The sequence below is a fragment of the Lonchura striata genome, chromosome Z (assembly GCF_050655825.1).
Source record: "Lonchura striata isolate lonStrDom1 chromosome Z, ASM5065582v1, whole genome shotgun sequence".
Lineage (NCBI taxonomy): Eukaryota > Metazoa > Chordata > Aves > Passeriformes > Estrildidae > Lonchura > Lonchura striata.
The window spans coordinates 17528439-17545341 of NC_140740.1; the positions used below are offsets into that span (position 1 = coordinate 17528439).

The 16903-nt window shown below is 37.8% G+C and overlaps 1 protein-coding gene across 6 annotated transcripts in view; it reads right to left on the reverse strand.

Annotated features, from left to right (window-relative positions):
• The window catches only part of TRPM6 (transient receptor potential cation channel subfamily M member 6), a 108533-nt gene that overhangs the window by 36949 nt on the left and 54681 nt on the right, over positions 1-16903 (reverse strand). For 5 of the 6 annotated variants that reach the window (XM_085566517.1, XM_085566514.1, XM_085566516.1 and 2 more), the window contains 11 exons: positions 16322-16468; positions 15585-15719; positions 14469-14597; positions 12154-12405; positions 10998-11172; positions 9444-9558; positions 7623-7822; positions 5287-5419; positions 2383-3518; positions 1563-1675; positions 533-659 (listed from right to left, as the gene is read on the reverse strand). In XM_085566517.1, the coding sequence (XP_085422643.1) occupies positions 533-659; positions 1563-1675; positions 2383-3518; positions 5287-5419; positions 7623-7822; positions 9444-9558; positions 10998-11172; positions 12154-12405; positions 14469-14597; positions 15585-15719; positions 16322-16468 (2662 nt within the window). The remainder of the gene's footprint in view (positions 1-532; positions 660-1562; positions 1676-2382; positions 3519-5286; positions 5420-7622; positions 7823-9443; positions 9559-10997; positions 11173-12153; positions 12406-14468; positions 14598-15584; positions 15720-16321; positions 16469-16903) is intronic. The other variant, XM_085566513.1, reaches the window with a different exon arrangement.

Sequence of the window (16903 nt, forward strand, 5' to 3'; positions counted from 1 at the left end):
AGAGTCAGAATGTCAATCCTTTTCACACCAAAAGAGACAATATAGAATTAATTTCTTCCCTTTGGAGGATGTGTTTCTAAGCAATGAGAAATGAATAATGCAGGCAGAGGATATGCCAAAAAAATAAGTATCACAGCACTGCCTGTGAGGGTAAATATCCTGAAAAATAATGAGTTTATTTTTTTTAATTAGTCAGGATGCCACTTTAGAAGATGTCACTTTAGAAGACACTTCAGGAGAGGATACAAAGACATCACTCTTCCTACTTATTCCTGGAGATTAGTACTCAACCATCTCCCATAGAAGACAGGCAGTGGTCCCAAACAAATTCACCTGATCTTCCATCCATCTTATTACTCTTTTGCTTCTTCAATGTTGCATCAAATAACCATGACAAACTAAGTCTAATTCTATAAAAAAATTATGCCATAAGGTGAAAATGGCAAAAATAACACTTGGTTTTTCTGAATTATATTTACTGTTTCATTTTAAAAGCTGTTCTGAAGTTCACTTTTTGTAACATACAACATACTTAGCTGACTGAAATTAGACACGGTGAGCCAATTCTTGCTGTGTTTTTCTTGCTCATCCCAGACATTGATTTCTGCAGGCTCGGAGTTCACTTGAGTGTTCTGGGGGCAATCATCCACTCTAATCACCTGCCACACAGACAAAACAATACTGAATTACAGGATGACTAGCATCTCCAGCTCCTCTAACAGCATATGATGTGGCCTTTTAGAGCATCTCTGAAATGCCAATGAATGAATGAATGCACTCCCAACTGAGAAATATTTTCCCAGTGTTGCTACAAACTGCAGAAGACATGTTGCTTTTGTCTAGCAAGTACTGCAGTCTCACGCTATTTGAACTTTGAGACCTAATACCTTGACAGATACTAGATTTCAAAGTTCAAGTCCAAGACCCTTTGCTGACCTGTGTATCTTATGTAAACAAACCAATCTTCAGTATTCAACTCATTAAACAGTGATAATTCTTTCCAGATAATGAAGACCCTAGAAATTTCTTTGTCGGTGCTAGAAATAGATTTTTATTTATGAACACATGGACACAGTTGCAAAAGTAGCCCCAGATGTATACACAGTCATTTAGGTTCTGCAACGTGCTAAATGTTTGATGGATTCAGAGAAAAGTCTATGGAACACTTGCCGGCAGGAGACAATGTTATGAGGCCTATCTTGCCTGAGTACAGTTATAAAACCCCTGGATATGGTCACTGCTTCAGTCTACTCTAGATCACACGAAACCTCCACAAGTTCTCCTGACAGCTGAAATGCAACAACTGATTTATGTTTCTCACCACAAAATCAGTATCAGCATGGTATACCAAAGTCCTTGGATGCCAGCAAATTCAAAACAGAAATCTCACACATCCAAAAAAAAGTAAAATTGAACCAAACCTAGACACCCACAGGAGATGCTGCAGTTTGTGTGCAGTGTTTTAAATGTATGCATTTTCAATTAAATCACACTGCAGAACTGTTCCTAAGGAACAAAAAAGACAATTTTGAGATTTACAATTCTCTTGCATCTGCCCATACCGGCACCTGAAGAAGTTTTTGATCCCTCTTTCCTCTCCCAGAATTTCTGTCTCTGTTTTGCTGTTTTGCTTTTGTTGCCTCACTGTGGTGTAGCTCACAGGATCCTGAAGATTCTGCAGGAAAGAGTCAAAAAACACTTTTAAGCTACAGAGTTTCTGTTTACTAAGGGAAAATCTGATAGGACTGAGAACTGGCACATGTCTAAAGCAATCTGAAAAAGAGTTGTTATATCCAAACAGTATTCAAGCAGTTCCATGCAAAGATGCACCATCCCAAGACATAAAACAACTAATGTCATCTATCACCTCATACTATTCATAATTAAAACTGGAATTTGATGTATTTTAATGCTTGGTAAGCAAACTTGATGGTAGACAGAGAGGTATTTAAACTGACTACAGAAATGTGTGCCTTTTCATTCTCCATTCACCCATCTCTGATACTGCTAATGTATCCCCACAGGATCATGTAAAGTATTTTGGTTCCTGCAACTCTGTCTTTGCATCCCCAGGGCAAGAGACTTCCCCACAGTGACCACAATCCTTCTGCCACCTGGCTGTGTAGCCACAGACATGGAGATTCCATGAGATGGGGCAGATCAGGGTGGCTGACACACAGATGTCTTGCAGCTTGGATCCCAGGCACACTTTGAATATTCCCAACACCCAGACCCACACATACAAAGTGAAAGAGAAGCTATGGACTTTCACCTACTATCCTCCACTGCAGCTAATACCTTCTGGGTGCAAATGAAACATTTTTGTGATGTCTTGGATTCTCTAGTAGGAGATACTGTACACACTTTATGTTTTATAATTACCGCTTACAGCCTTGCACACTTTCCCTGATCTCTCTTTCTTAGGGGACGGTAAGCTGTTGCTTCTGCAGAAACTCCAGTTTCTCCAGAGAGGGCTGATCCAGAAGGAGATGCTTCGCTTCAGCCTGTTCTGAGAGATGCTGCTGCTGTGACATGACTTGACAGAGTTGTAGGAGAAAGACTTCAAATCACTTAACTGGACATCCCTGGTGAGATTATTCTGGCAATTGTTGTCCCTGTCATAGGAGGAAGGTAGGTACAGAGCTTTCTTCTTTGAATCTGAGATGAAAACTCCTTTTTCATCACCTTCAGAGAATCCCCAGTTCACATAACCACCTTCAGTTTCTTCCCTGTCTTCACAGGGGGATGCTGCACTTTCTTCAATATCCAGCGGTAGCTGGAGATCAAGGGGATGAGCAGCTTCTGCAGCATTAATCTTTTCTGATGGCAAATGAATAATGAAATCTCTCTGGCTCCATTGGTAACCTTCTGTTTCTTTGCCAAGGAAGCTGATACCTGGCAAGTTTTGAGGAACCACAACACTACTTTGCACGTCATCTCTGAATGCCTCATCCTTGTACTTGGCAGCAGTGTTCAAAAAGGACAAATTTAAGGTGACATCCTCAGAAAAAGACCCTCCCTGATGGTCAGGGGGCACCAGCAAAAACTGCCCATACCTAGGAGTCGACTTTGTCTCAGAAGTTACTCCTGAAGTGAGTGTGTCTGTTTCTATTTCTACTTTTTTAGAGTTGTCTTCTACCACCTTGTTACTCTCAGACTTCAAGAGTTTGCAGTGTGATGGAGACTGAGTCCTTACCAAGCTCCGTAAGAGGGAGGGTGGCATGCTGTAATAGTGGTATTTCTTGTCATACAAGCCTTCCAGGCTGCTCAAGGTCTTTGAATAAAATGCATTGCTCCAGCTATGGGGCTGCTTCCTACAGGTTTGATGTTTTGTGTCAGCCAGTAAGGCTTCTTTCACCTTCAAGGTGTCTACAGCTGAAAGCACTTTCAGGATGTCCACTGTCAGGGCAGACAGGTCTTGCAAATGTCCTAGATGGCTGTCCAGGGAGAGTAAAGACTCCTTGATATAAAATACCTTCTCATGCACTTCTTTAAGTTGTTGAAACATCTCTTCCACTCTAGGTAGAAAAAGAAAACATAACTAAAATACTACCTAAGTAGCAAAAGAAAACATAACTAAGATACCAAAACATAGGTCTTTACATCTGTTTGAGAGATGATGAAAGAAACCATTAATACATTTCAAAAAGTCAGTGTTTCAAACAGGCTTTTTTTTTTTAATGGTAACTTTCATTATCATTAATATCTGCATTTGACAAAAAGCAGCCAACTACCAGTGGGTTTCTTAAGGAAATGAACATTTTGCTCATGGAGTACCTATTTTAAAAATTGCTGTTTTCTTACTAATACCCTTTAACTGCCATAGAACTACTAAAACATTGATGTCAGATTACATTGGGTATGGCTGCAAATGAAGTATACTTCCTGTCAGTAGGCATTCTGTATTTTACATTTCTTGTGAAAGCATGAGAAGGAAAAAGCTCACACAAAATCTTTAATCCTGCATTTTTCAAATACTAGGGACTGCTGAGAAACTGGTCTTCCCAAGAACACATTTGGCCTCTGGAAGCAGATTCTATACATCTTATGGCATCGGTTATCTTCAGGTAAAATTTAACTGCCCAAAAAACCTAAGCCTTATTTATTATCCTCAAATCCCCAGTGAAAAGTGGAGGAGCTTCTTGGCCTGGAATTAAATCCTTTTAACCAAATCATTATCTTTATATTTCCTGAAGATACTCTCTGATATTTTATCACTAAGACAATGATAAGCTAGCTGCAGGGAATATGCAGAAGTAATTTCTTTCCTTTGTCACAAAGTAACTAAAATATGTAGTATTAAGACATTGCTGTATAAAATTAAGGACCAATGTTCCAGAACACTTTGTTCATCTAAATTAACTTCTTGAATTAACATTATGTGATGCTGTGAAGAGTGTACCCCTTTAACCATGTGCACACTGCATGGGTCTGGGGATGCAATTCTGTCAGCAAGGCTTCCCAGACAGATCTGGCATGCACCTCAAGCAGATGCGGATACAGACACAGACACAGTTCCATCAAATTCACAAGGCTTATGCACTCAGGAAAAAAAATCCTTTCCAGATATATATTTATCTAGTAAATGAAACTTTCTTGAAGTAATCAATTCTGCAGTTTCTGAACAAAACTACTTATTTAATTTCTTTTAGAGGGGATGTTTCTTTTGCTTCTGTGTTTAATTTTAATACGCAGAAAATAATGTTATGCTTTCTCTAGGCAAAACAGATTTGTTAGATGAAATCAGTGTTGACATTCAGTAAGACTTTTTATAGTGTTCATTTTTTCTAACTAATCCCATTAAACGTAATCATTGATTTGCCATTGATTTCAACAGAAAGCTTATGTTTATTGATATTGTATAAATCAAGACACTACATTGCAAATAATGCTACAATGGTTTTCTGGTTGTTTCTGTAAACAGCAATTATGCCAAATCACAAGCACTACTCTGTGTCCCTACACTACTAAGCTTTTATGTAAAATTGGATATTGTATGCTGTTCTCTGGCTTGCTTTTATAGTGCTACCTGATCTGCACAAGTGAAACTGAGCAGCACTTCACTGTGCACACTGCACAGGTCTGGTGATGCAATTCTGTCAGCAAGGCTTCTCAGACAAATCTGACATACACTTCAAACAGATGCAGACACAGAAACAGACACAGTTCCATCAAATGCATAGGCATGTTCAGAGTGGCCATAACGAGGTCCAAAAGCATTAACTTATCAAAGCCTTTTTATATGACAAGTTTATACAAAGAACATAAATATGCATCAAAACACACCTTTCTGTGGTCAAACGGATCCTTTCACTGCCACTGGAACTCAGGTTTTCGTTCTTTTCAAGAAAATATTCTTCTACACACTGTTCCTCAAAGTCATGGAGTTTCTTTAACTCCTCATCACTCAGGTAGAGCTCTGAATAAAGGAAGTAGGAATCAGTGTGAAGCATGTTAATAATTGCAATTATGTATAAGCATGCATGATGGGAAAAAAAGGAAAAATATTCAGTCAAACTTGTTTACGCTCCCTCCCTTGACAAGAATGAATTTGGCCTTGAGTAGGAAGTCTCAAATACATGAAAATGTGGGATTTTGTCTTTCCTTACATAGGGAACAAAACCACACAGGCAAAAATTCCAGTACACTCCTCTTTAAAGCCTCAAAAATACATATTTTAATGGCTGCTCACAAAGATTAATTTCCTCACAAATATTTTCCTTTACTTTTTTATACTTGTGTCATTCACAAGATATGAACATGTATTACAGAAGTTTCACTCCATTTTGTCCCAGGCATTCATTTAGAGCTAGTCACCTACAACAATTACAGTCCATTTAGGTGCTAAAAACAGCAAAGCTTTTTTTTTTTTTTTTTTTTTACTCCTGATTGGTTAATATGCTCATATCTATAAAACATTAATATATCCTCAATTAAAGTTCAAATTTACAAAACATTAAGACCTTCCACCCCAATATTATTGGGGTTTTGAAAAAAAGCATTCAGAAGTTTAAAACTCCATAACTTGGGCTGCCCAAGGTGCTATTCTAGCACACCAAGACTTCTGAGAGAATAGCTCCATTACAAGGCAGTATAAAGAAACGCATATGGTGGAAAGCTGCTTCTCTGGTTCAAACTCCAAATTTTCCAAGCTCCTCTTTTCTGTCCTTTTTTATGTACCAAAGTCCTCACTGTATTTGCTAGAGAGGTGCCTGTTCCAAGCAACAAGGCAGTGTTTGCTACAAGGACGTAGTACTCAACTGCAACACACAGCTTAGCAGTTACGACCCCCCCATGGTGTTCTGGGGTTCCCCCTCTCACTTCAAATGAGGCTTCATCACCTTCCAGACACTTTTCTCCTCTATTTGACCTGTGTTCCTTCCTCCAAAATTTTTCTCTGTATCTTGGTATTGATTTTCCACAGGGTGGCCCTGGGTACTTGTTGTGAAAACCAGTAAAAGATGACAACACAAAAAATAAAGTAAGAGAAAGCTATCAAGCAAAAGTGTATAGAAAAGGTCCCCAGAGGTGCCTAAACAGAAAAAAAAAAAAACCTCTCCTGAGAGAAATGTAAGGAAGCCACAAACCCTCTTCTGTGCAAGGATTTTTAGATGTGCTAAGCAGGGTTTCAGTTTTCCTTCAGCCTAATGCTCCTTACAAGATACCCTTTATGCTTTGCCACTGACTTATGCTGTGCTTGCACATAAAACAAGCAATGGCACTTCAAAGGCAGGCTGGTGTATCCAGTTGTGATGGGAGAGCTGAATCAGGGAGCAGCAGTATAGCAGTTCAGCATTGACTAGGTAAGTCTGTTTTTGAGCTCTGTAACCACCTGTGAGCATGCCAAGTATCTTCAAGGATTCATGTTCAGCAGAGAAAATTCTAAGTGAGGCACACAGGGTCTGCCCACCTCTATTATAAAGCATCAAGGGCATACGTTGCATCAAAAAGGATGAGTCTGTATAATACTAGATACCAGTGCTTCCCAGTGTTTTTTTAGATATGATTACAGTCACCTCTTCCCCATTTCCCTGCCTCACACCCACCGCCAAGCCCCGCTACTGAGTATTCATGTCCATCCCAGCATCCTGAGGTCCCTTTCCCACAACAGCTCAGGCTACTCCTGTCAGAGACAGTGGGACAGGGAATTGGCATCACTTTAAGAAGGCTTTAGGAAAGACCTGGCATGAAGAAGTCCAGGCTAGGAAAAATGCAGAAGGTAAGGTGCAATGATAAGCCAGTGCAGAAAGGGACAGAAGCAGCAAGGAGGTGGGAAGCCTCTCTGCATCTGCAATTACTGGATCTCCTCTACCCTTGGGCTCTGCAGCTACTTTCCCCCAGGTAATGAAAAAGGAATTACTGATCTTTTCATGAAAAACATACAGAAACTTATGCCTTTGGCACAGCTTAATTTCTTTTAAAACAATAAATTATTTCGTTCCTACAGAATAAGTTGCTGTCCCTTTACTTCAGCTCAGAGTTTGAGGTATCTTGACTGATGCTCAGTATGTAGCACAGCAACAGCTAACTACAAAGCAAAGCATTTCCCCTCTTTTTTTTTGGAACTCAACTCCACAGTGATGAGAGTGACAATGAACTATATCTTTTAGTTCCCAGCTTACTTAGTCCAACATCGCCTTCCTCTTGGTCCAACTCATTTGGGGGCTGATGGTGGAAGATGCGTTTTATCAGAAGCCCAATGTGGCTCAGGAGGATGAACGGTGGAGGCAGCCATGGCTTCTCATGGTAGGTCATGATGTAGCGATAACGGTTGTACTTCCAGAGCTTGTTGGATATGGACTTCAAATCAAAGTAAACATTACTGAGGAGAGAGCCACAGAAGGAGAGGGGAAGGAGGGTAAAACATTCATGTGAGGAATGCTTCAATATAGCACATGACACTTCTCTACAGATCTAATCTGACACTGGTCCCATTCCTCCAGTGAGGTAAATCAGCTTAGCAGTTCATGTGCCTGCAGCTGGTGCACTTAGAATGAGATCTTCAAAGCTGCCTAACAGCTTTGGAGATCCAATTCCCATTCACATTAATGGGAGCTGGGCAAAAGATGCCACTGACATGGCTTTGAAATCCTAGTCATGATATTTAAATTTTAATACATACTCTGACTGAAAATTCAGCATTATTTGCCTCTTTGGACTGGATTAAAAGTAAGTGTCAGACTAAGGGAAAACTTTAACAAAATAGGCTGCAGCTACATGAGCCATTCTTCTGCAGAATACTCATTGGAGCTGTAAAATTATCAAACGTGACTGCACTGAATAATTTTCTGTGTCTTCTACTATGACAGACCCAAGCACAGGAGAGAAATGTTGTCATTTCTAGCATTTCATTTCTAGTAATTTCAGATGCACTGTCATTCTACATAGTTAACACATAATCACAAAAACATCAACTGTCCTTCTGAGAGCATAATTAAATGTATCCTCATACCCACCCATTTCTGGTCCCACTTCTGGAACAATCAAATCACTACGCAGAAGATTTACCATATCATCAATACATTAGTTCCAGAAAGAATTCAGATAACAATTTCATACATGTAAAATAATACATAATGTATTAAATAATAGCTTGATTCCTTGACACAATTTCAGGAAAGGGATTTCTTATTGGAAGTGGAAATAAAATGGGTTTTGATAGTTCAGGTTTTCTTGCATATGAATGAGTTATTTTAAAATTTGAATTTTTTTAACCTACAGCTGACATTTTCTTCCCCAGAAATGCTAGAACTTTAAGAAAAGATAAATAACTGCTTGCGTTAGGCTGTTCTTTACTAATATTTTACAGAACTTGCTCCACTACAAGGGGTTAATGTTAAAACATGAAGCATTAGAATTACTAAAAAGACACTGATAAGTGTTATGAATTACTATAGAATTACTATAAAGACCTTTTGTACTGTGGCAGCAGACATTAAAAGGCAAATTTTTGGGAACACTACTGTTAAATTTCAGTCTACAACATATGAGATTGCTTAAAGTAAGAATTTTCAAATTATTTCCTAAAGGAAAAGCATACTCCTACTTTATCCTCTTCACTTGAACACCTTTCACTTATCTGCTAGTTTAAAACTTGGCCTCCCCTATTATGAATGTTATATAGAATCTTAGCACAACAAATACAACTTTTAGGAAGGGAAAATTACTTCACAGATTAATTAATGCTGGGGTTTTTACCAACTGCAATTGTCCACTCTCATTCTTTTTAAGTGACAAAGAGTTTAGCTGTCTTCTCACTATCCCTTTCCTTGCACCATCTAGCTAGTGCCATTCTTTCCTTTATCTGGCTTACCCCCATGGCTGATGGGGTACAACACTGCCAGCAATGTGCCCTTGCTGGGGCAATTTTGGTGAAAACCTTTCCAGAAGTGCAGGCAGAAGATACATTAATTGCTTTTGTAGCAATATACCAAGGTACCTACTTAAAAAATGCAATGAGCAAGTTGACCATGATGATGTACTGCACAAAAAGATAGACAGCTTGCAGAAACGGTGTGAGAAAGGAGCCAGGAGGACAGTCTTCATTGGCTTCACAAACTGGAAACGAAGGACACACAGAGCATGGGTAGCACAGAAACCAGAGCAGAGCACAGCAATGGACTGTGCTTCTCATTTGTCCCAGCAAGAAACAGAATAGTCCTAACTAAATTTCACAGAGATTAATCACTAAATTTCCAAATTGAAGATTGACCTCTACCAAAGAGACCTCTTTGTGCTACTACTGCCTTAGTTACCAATGTTCAGAAGATGTAGACACCACTTCATACATATCAATTCTTATGCCAGACATTCCACTTTTAGTTAAAGGGAGATACGCAGCTGATATGTATTTGGGGGATGACTTTTACCCAAGTAAGCCGAAATCCAAATCTTTGATCTTTAAGACAGGAGCACCACAGGCGTAAAGCAGCAAATAATGGAAATTAGGGGATCCCTTCTGATGTTTTTAAATCAAAATAAAGTCAAAATAAATACTTCTCAATCTTTTTAATTTCTAATCAAATTTAACTCTTTTGAGGAAACTTTGAAACATACTTAAAAAGAAGCAGCCCTAAATTCAGGATATATTCTGCAGGATAAAGAGTCACTAGAGAAATCATAGCTTTATTTGGGAAGTGTCAAATTTCTAAAGGTTTAGAATTATTAAGTGATTAAATGGATTAAACTGGGAAACTTAACAGTGTGCTTTCATTAAAATAATTTTGATTTATATAACCAAAATACATGTGACTGTTTCAGCAGTAAATAAGGATGCAACGTGGCAGATTATTTTAATGAATGGGGTCTGTGCTGAACTATGTACCTTAAATATATATATTTCTTTTTGCATGACTACTTTTCTACATTAGGGACTTTTCTATTTTACTTATACCTTTAGTCAGTAGCATGAGAGTGCCTTACATCTATAATGCTTAAATATCTCTGGAGTGCCTGTTCCTCTCTCTTACTGAAAAAAGGTCAAAGCCATAATCAAGATACATGATTTTTCCTATTTACATAGATTGGTTCTATTTTTCCTATGTGCACATGGTTTATCTGTTTAAGAATGGTACCAGGTACATTATCTCTCTCTTTCTTTTCCTCTTTTATTCTTTCTTCCTTAAAGGCAACTTTTCTCTTTTCTCCAAGAGATTAGCAACTTTGGATTGGAAATTTGTTTCACTGACAGATCCCCTGACCAGGAAGTAGCTTAGTATTAGTTCCTATGCACTATAACCTGATATTTGCAGGATATTTAATTTGAAACACTAAATTTGAAGTGCTTAGAGTTTAAACCAGTTTAGTTTTCACAAAGAAGCTCATATTTTCAATTTCATTCATGCAATATTACTCAGTACAGACATATATATACTGGAATCAGAACTGTTTAAGGAAGAACAGACTTAGTAGGTAGTAAAAACTCAGGAGACCAAAATAGACATGCTTCTGCACATATTTAATTTAAGCTATTGAGGTATAGTCTCAATATTACCTACCATCTATTTCTCCAGCATAGACCTCACCAAACATCATCCAGTAGGGCTGAAATACAATATCTCTTGCCAGTGTCCAAGAAGGAGGCTCCTCTGGTGAAAGAATCGCCTTTCGTGACACCCCAAAACTCAACAGGACTATGGCCATCATGATCACAATATAGAACATGTTTCCTGTCTGGAAGACATGTTTGCATAAAAGAATTAATTGTGTTAATTATATGTAAAAGAGTGCTCATTCATTCATTTAGCACTCTTCATTATATAAAGAGTATTCATTTTAGGGAAGAGTATCAATCATTGTTTTTACAAATCAGAATATAAAAGCAGGGGTAATCATGAATATATATGAATAATAATACGCTAAAGGAAATAAAAATATTTTGTTTCTATGACCTAGACTACATGAGCATTTTATAGATGTTAAAATCATACTAGACCAAAAAAGCCACAAGTCCTACTTGCTTCATGTGTGCCTCTTATATCTTAAGCAAGATCTAAAAAATGCGGAGATCTTACAATTATTTTGTTCAGTTGTTCTTTCAAAATGAGAGAAGGAACAGCAGTGAAAATTACTTTGCTTCTAAACAATTACCATGAAAGACAGAATATAAATGTATTAAGAAGAGAATTCTCTGTAACCGAGGCAAATAACTAGGAATTTTCACGTTCCCTAGGACTAGACAGCTGTACAGCAACAGTTCTTACAGCAAAAGAGAAACAAGATTAACTTTGATTTCACAGAAATTTTGACAGATAAATGGGGATATAGTTATTTGAATTAAAAAACAAAATAATAATGAAACTATTCCCAAGATTTAGGGGAATAATCTGTCACAGTGAGCCCATCTCCAAGAGGCAGTGACTTTTCTTTCTCCTGTTACCAAGCTAGATTGGCAAACTAACTCAAATGCAACCCTTCTCTAGGAAATGAAGTAAAAAATTACTTTTGTGAATAAAGCAATTTAATTAATAAATTAAAGAAAAGTATAATCTGATTATGGTCAACTCACAAACAAAAAAATCATGGTATTTTCAAGTAAAACATTCACTGTGAACCATTAGACTACTTCTCCTTTTCTGTAATTTCTGAACTTTAAATATTCCTGAAGGTAGATGCCTTAGCCACAGAAATATTGATCCAAAGCACAGTACTTACCATCTTCCCAACCATTGTCAGGTATGGGCCAGCATGCTGATTCACAGCAAAAAGATCAAGGAGCCGAGTATACCAAAATATGATATCCAAGCAGTAAAGCACCCTCCCTGCAGTTTGAACAGGGGGGTTGGACCACCGCAAACCAAAACCAATCATAAACAGGATGATAGCTACAGAATCAGTAAAATTCCAGTATTCATAAATCCACACCTTCACCTTTTGGCAGAATTTTCCAGGTTCTGAGATAAATACCTGATTAGAATTGGAGTAAAAACATGATAAAATACCATTTAAATCACATACATATATTATTTGACCTTTTCTGTCTGAATTATTTCATATTTGGGAATATATCATTGGGCTGTTTGGAAAGGTATAATTTCCTCCCATTTTACTTTTTTTTCTTTTGTCTTAGACCAATTTATTGCATATTACCATTCACCATCAATTTAGATTTTTTACTTAATCTATAGTGTCACATTGCTAAAGTATGCCACATCAAATGGGATAGCTCTTCCTGAAAAAAAAATAGTTCCTGAATCTGAATCCATTCACTAAAGGACACATACCTCAGGGGAAGAGAGCAACCAGTAAAGAATTTTTATGCACACATATTATTAGAAATTAACAAGCATTTTATAGAGGAATGGTCATGACCTGCAGCAGCCTTTTCATTAACCCATAAGTTATGGAAAATACCAGCCTAACCTTGCCACTGGGAATATAACTAATGTCCTTTATTTCAAACAAAAAATATAAAGATCCTTGTATTCTGTCAAGGGCAGGTTAAAAAAAGGAGTGTTAGCAACTAGCAAGGTAAAGAATGAAATGTACTCCTTGAACTGTAAGGTGACCCAAAGGGATTTTAAGCTTCACTGAGCAAGTATGTGAAGTGGAATCCTTGGGAGGAGGCAAATAAAACGTTTGCACATTGCCGCAATTGAGGGCAAATTATGCAGTGCTATGTGAGATCACACTGATAAGTACCAAGTAAAGGAGATATTTTGAAACATTATGCCCTGATCTTGCAAGAATTTATGCATATAAACACATTAACGTAGACAAGTGATCTAGACTAACTCACATAAGTAACTAGTTGCAGGGCCTAAGGCTTCAGCAATTATTTGATACAATCTAGAGAAACAGAGGTTTGCAGCTATATATAACAAGGTCCCCAGCAGCTAAGCAACTGCATGGCTAAAATAGACTGTCCTACAAAGTCTTTGCCAGCAGACCAGAACTAGAACATGGATAAAGAAAATCAAGTAAAGACATAAATTTCAAAGTGTCCAACCAATGATACTAGAAAGAAGTGCTGTTCTTTCTGCTGTCCCAGCATCATGATGGTGCAAGAGCACAGCAGTGATTTCAAAAGTGCTTGCTATTTTACATTTAACATTTTAACATTTTTCTCAATTAAGAAATCCTGGTATAGATTTTTCCAGTCCTATCTCATGCTGATACTTGCAAGTCTGTTCAAGATGTAATATATTCCCAGTATTTTACTGTCCCTTGGAATCTTTCACCTTTCTCATACTGATTTCACAGTCTTCTGAGTGATCTGTATTTGCAGTATCCTTTGCTCAGAACTGTGGCTGGCTTTTTGTGGCTGGTTTTATTCCTCTGAAAGTACAGCATTTCAAAAGTCATACAAAAGACTATTCACATTACTCTTATTTACCGTGTGCTGATTCTGAAGTGAAGGAATGTCAGAGCAGATACATTAATTGAGGAAATACATAGCTGCATTTGTCCCTAGACTCAGGTTTGTAGTGCAAGTTGTATTCAGAAGCTTGAGTCTAATCAACTGCAAATAATTGCAATAATTTTGATTAGAATATATATATTTTTTTTTCTGGGCTCAATTAACCCTGCATTAAAAGTTGATTGTGGTTTTTTTTCCAAGTGCATTTATGGAATGCTGGTTAGACTTGAGGGAGAGCCATAGATTGTTCTGTGCAAAATATCTATTTATTCATAACAATTTATTAATTTATTAATCACTCAGATTAAATATCTAAAGATAGATTTTATTACAAGAAGTCTACTCAAGAAAATTAAGGACCAGCTGCCTATGTCAAAGTTCGAAATCTCAATTCAGCAGTCACCTACACATTACCAACCAGCTCTACACAGAAACTTAGAGAATTAAGGCCAAAATTTAAGATGCATTTTGGACACCCAAGAACAGGTCTTCTAATAAAAGACTTCCAATAAATTCTGTATAATTCTCCATAAAAAAAAGCAGGATTTAGCATTCTTCAGAGAGGTGTCCCCTGGTTTATAAGATGAGAAGTTTGAATGGAGAAACTTACCTCCCTGACTTTTTCAATAGCAGTAGTGAAAATATAAATTATAACAAGCCACTCTTGCACACTCGGTCTTGGTTCCATCTTCACCAACACAGTGTAAGTAAAGAGCATGAGGAATGCCAAGTACGACATCTGCCAAACACACAGTGTATAATCCATACACACAAAAACCTCAAACAAATTTCTGCAAATAAAACAGCTGATTTGCCTCTCTGTAGGAACTTAAACTACTGGGACACTGCCACATTTTTGAGCTCACAATGTTTATTCCAGTTCTCAAAAATTTTGTTTTGTTTTGCTTTGTTTTTATGGGAATGTCCCTAAACATCATCAGAAATTGGTACTTTAATGCTGAAAAAATAGGTAAGAGCAGAAGGTAAACAATTGCAGCATATGCTCATCTGCATAAGAGGCAGATTATTTTTATCTTGGATGTTGGACTAGATGGTCTCCAGAGGTCCCTTCCAACAGTAAGTATTCTGTGATCTGCACCATTCCTTGAATGCAAGGGCAGTCTTATGCTTTTATCCTAGCCTTCTGTAGGGACAAACAACAATTCTCAAAGTTAAATAAGTCGCTGCTGGTTAATCTGTGCCTTCCAAAACACAGGAATGATATTAGGTGGAAAACACATATGATCACAGCCTGATCTTAAACATCCTGAGCTCTGCTGACACAGGGTTACTAAAAATGATTTAATAAATGCACATTTCCTATAGCAAATGATCCCCTATAGATAAATATTTGCTTTTCCAGAGACAATTCTTAAAGAAAGGGACATGAGTATCAGTGAAGTAGTAAAGATACAGAAGGCCACCTTCAACTCTATCTCAGTCTTTGCAACTGACCTCTGTAAAAGCCTGTACTTGAGTTTTTCTTTAGTGCCTTATAATAGTTTTTCTGTGGTTTTGGGTTTTTGGTTTTTTTTAAGTTCAGTTGTATCATTTTAGCAGACAATCTTTACACTTAACTATCAGAGAAACATTCAAATGGCTTCCCATCTACACCCACCACTAAGTGACTGCAAATCCATGCTAGAAAAAGTAAAAGCAGGATTAAATGGCATTTGAAGGATCAAAAGAGGGGTTTATCAATCCAAGTTCTAGAATGATGACTAACCGTGTGAAACCAGAACTTGACAATTGGTGCATTGTAGAACTCATAGATTTTTCTAGTTCCAGGCAGGTTTCCTTGTCCACCATCTCCTTGGCTTTCATCAGACTTCTGAACAGCCTTTTCCACATCATAACCCTTCTTTAAAAGAAAACAGCATTCTTAAAATTAAAAAAAAATGGTCTATAATTGTAAAGATAGTGAGGGAAGACAGACACAAATGTCTAAACTTAGTTCTGGATACACCAAAAATTACTGTAGCTTGGTTTTGTCTGGTTATAAATATCTCATTTGCAATAATCAACATGCAGTCTGTGAAAGATGCTCTATATGGCACAGCTCTATTTTCTGTATATTTTTAATAGTATTTTGTATAAGAATAGCCTGTACTTTTACTAAAGACTAATAGATAAAATCAAAATTACATTAAGTAGAATGTGTGTGAGCACTTTTCTTAGCTGCCTCTAGTAGAGTTACTCCCTTCCTGCACTAGCAATACATGTGAGGCTGGGAAGCACTTTCTCACTATGGTCAGCACAGAGGTGAAATCCAGGACAGATGAAGTAATTTGTACCAAGTTCACTTAAGTCTGTATCCAAACTAGGGGCCTAATGCATACTTCTGCAGAGAATTGGCCTCCAGCCATTTAATTCCACCTGATGAACATCGTCTCACTCCTCAGAACTGCACTGTGGTAAACAGACAGACTCTGGCACACAAACGACTGATCCTCACAGACTAACCAAAGTATCTTTAGAGCTGACTGGGCTCTGTTCCCCGTGGTACCATAACTGGTGGAAATCTTGAGACTGAGGCACATGAGACATTTCTGCCTTGCTTTTAAACTCCAGCATCAGGATGGTGGGAGGCAGAAGAATACTCATAATGACCTAGAAGAGAAATACAAGATTAATTAAGCACTGATGGCATAACCTAAGGCCACAGTCAGCCACGCCTGGTGCCAGTACAAATCCAGTGAAATTCCACTGGCTGGGGAAGGAGTCACTGTTGCTGGGAATCTGTATCACAGTCTGACAGCCTCAAGATTTGTGCTGCTCTTGGCTGATTTGTGGCTTTAAAGAGTGTCACTGTACCTGAGGATCCTTTCAATACTGCTCCCTGTGTCTGGAAAGCATCCTTCCCACCAGCAGCTCTGCCAGGGAACAGACAAAGTGGGGAAGCAAGAGCAGGTGAGGAAGAACTGAAAAGTGCTGAGAGAATGGGAAGAGCAACAAAAAATCCTTGATCCTAATATCATCCCACACATGCTTTTGCAAAGAAATAAAACAGAAGCAAGTACTGTTTTCCCTCCCTGGCTTCTGTTT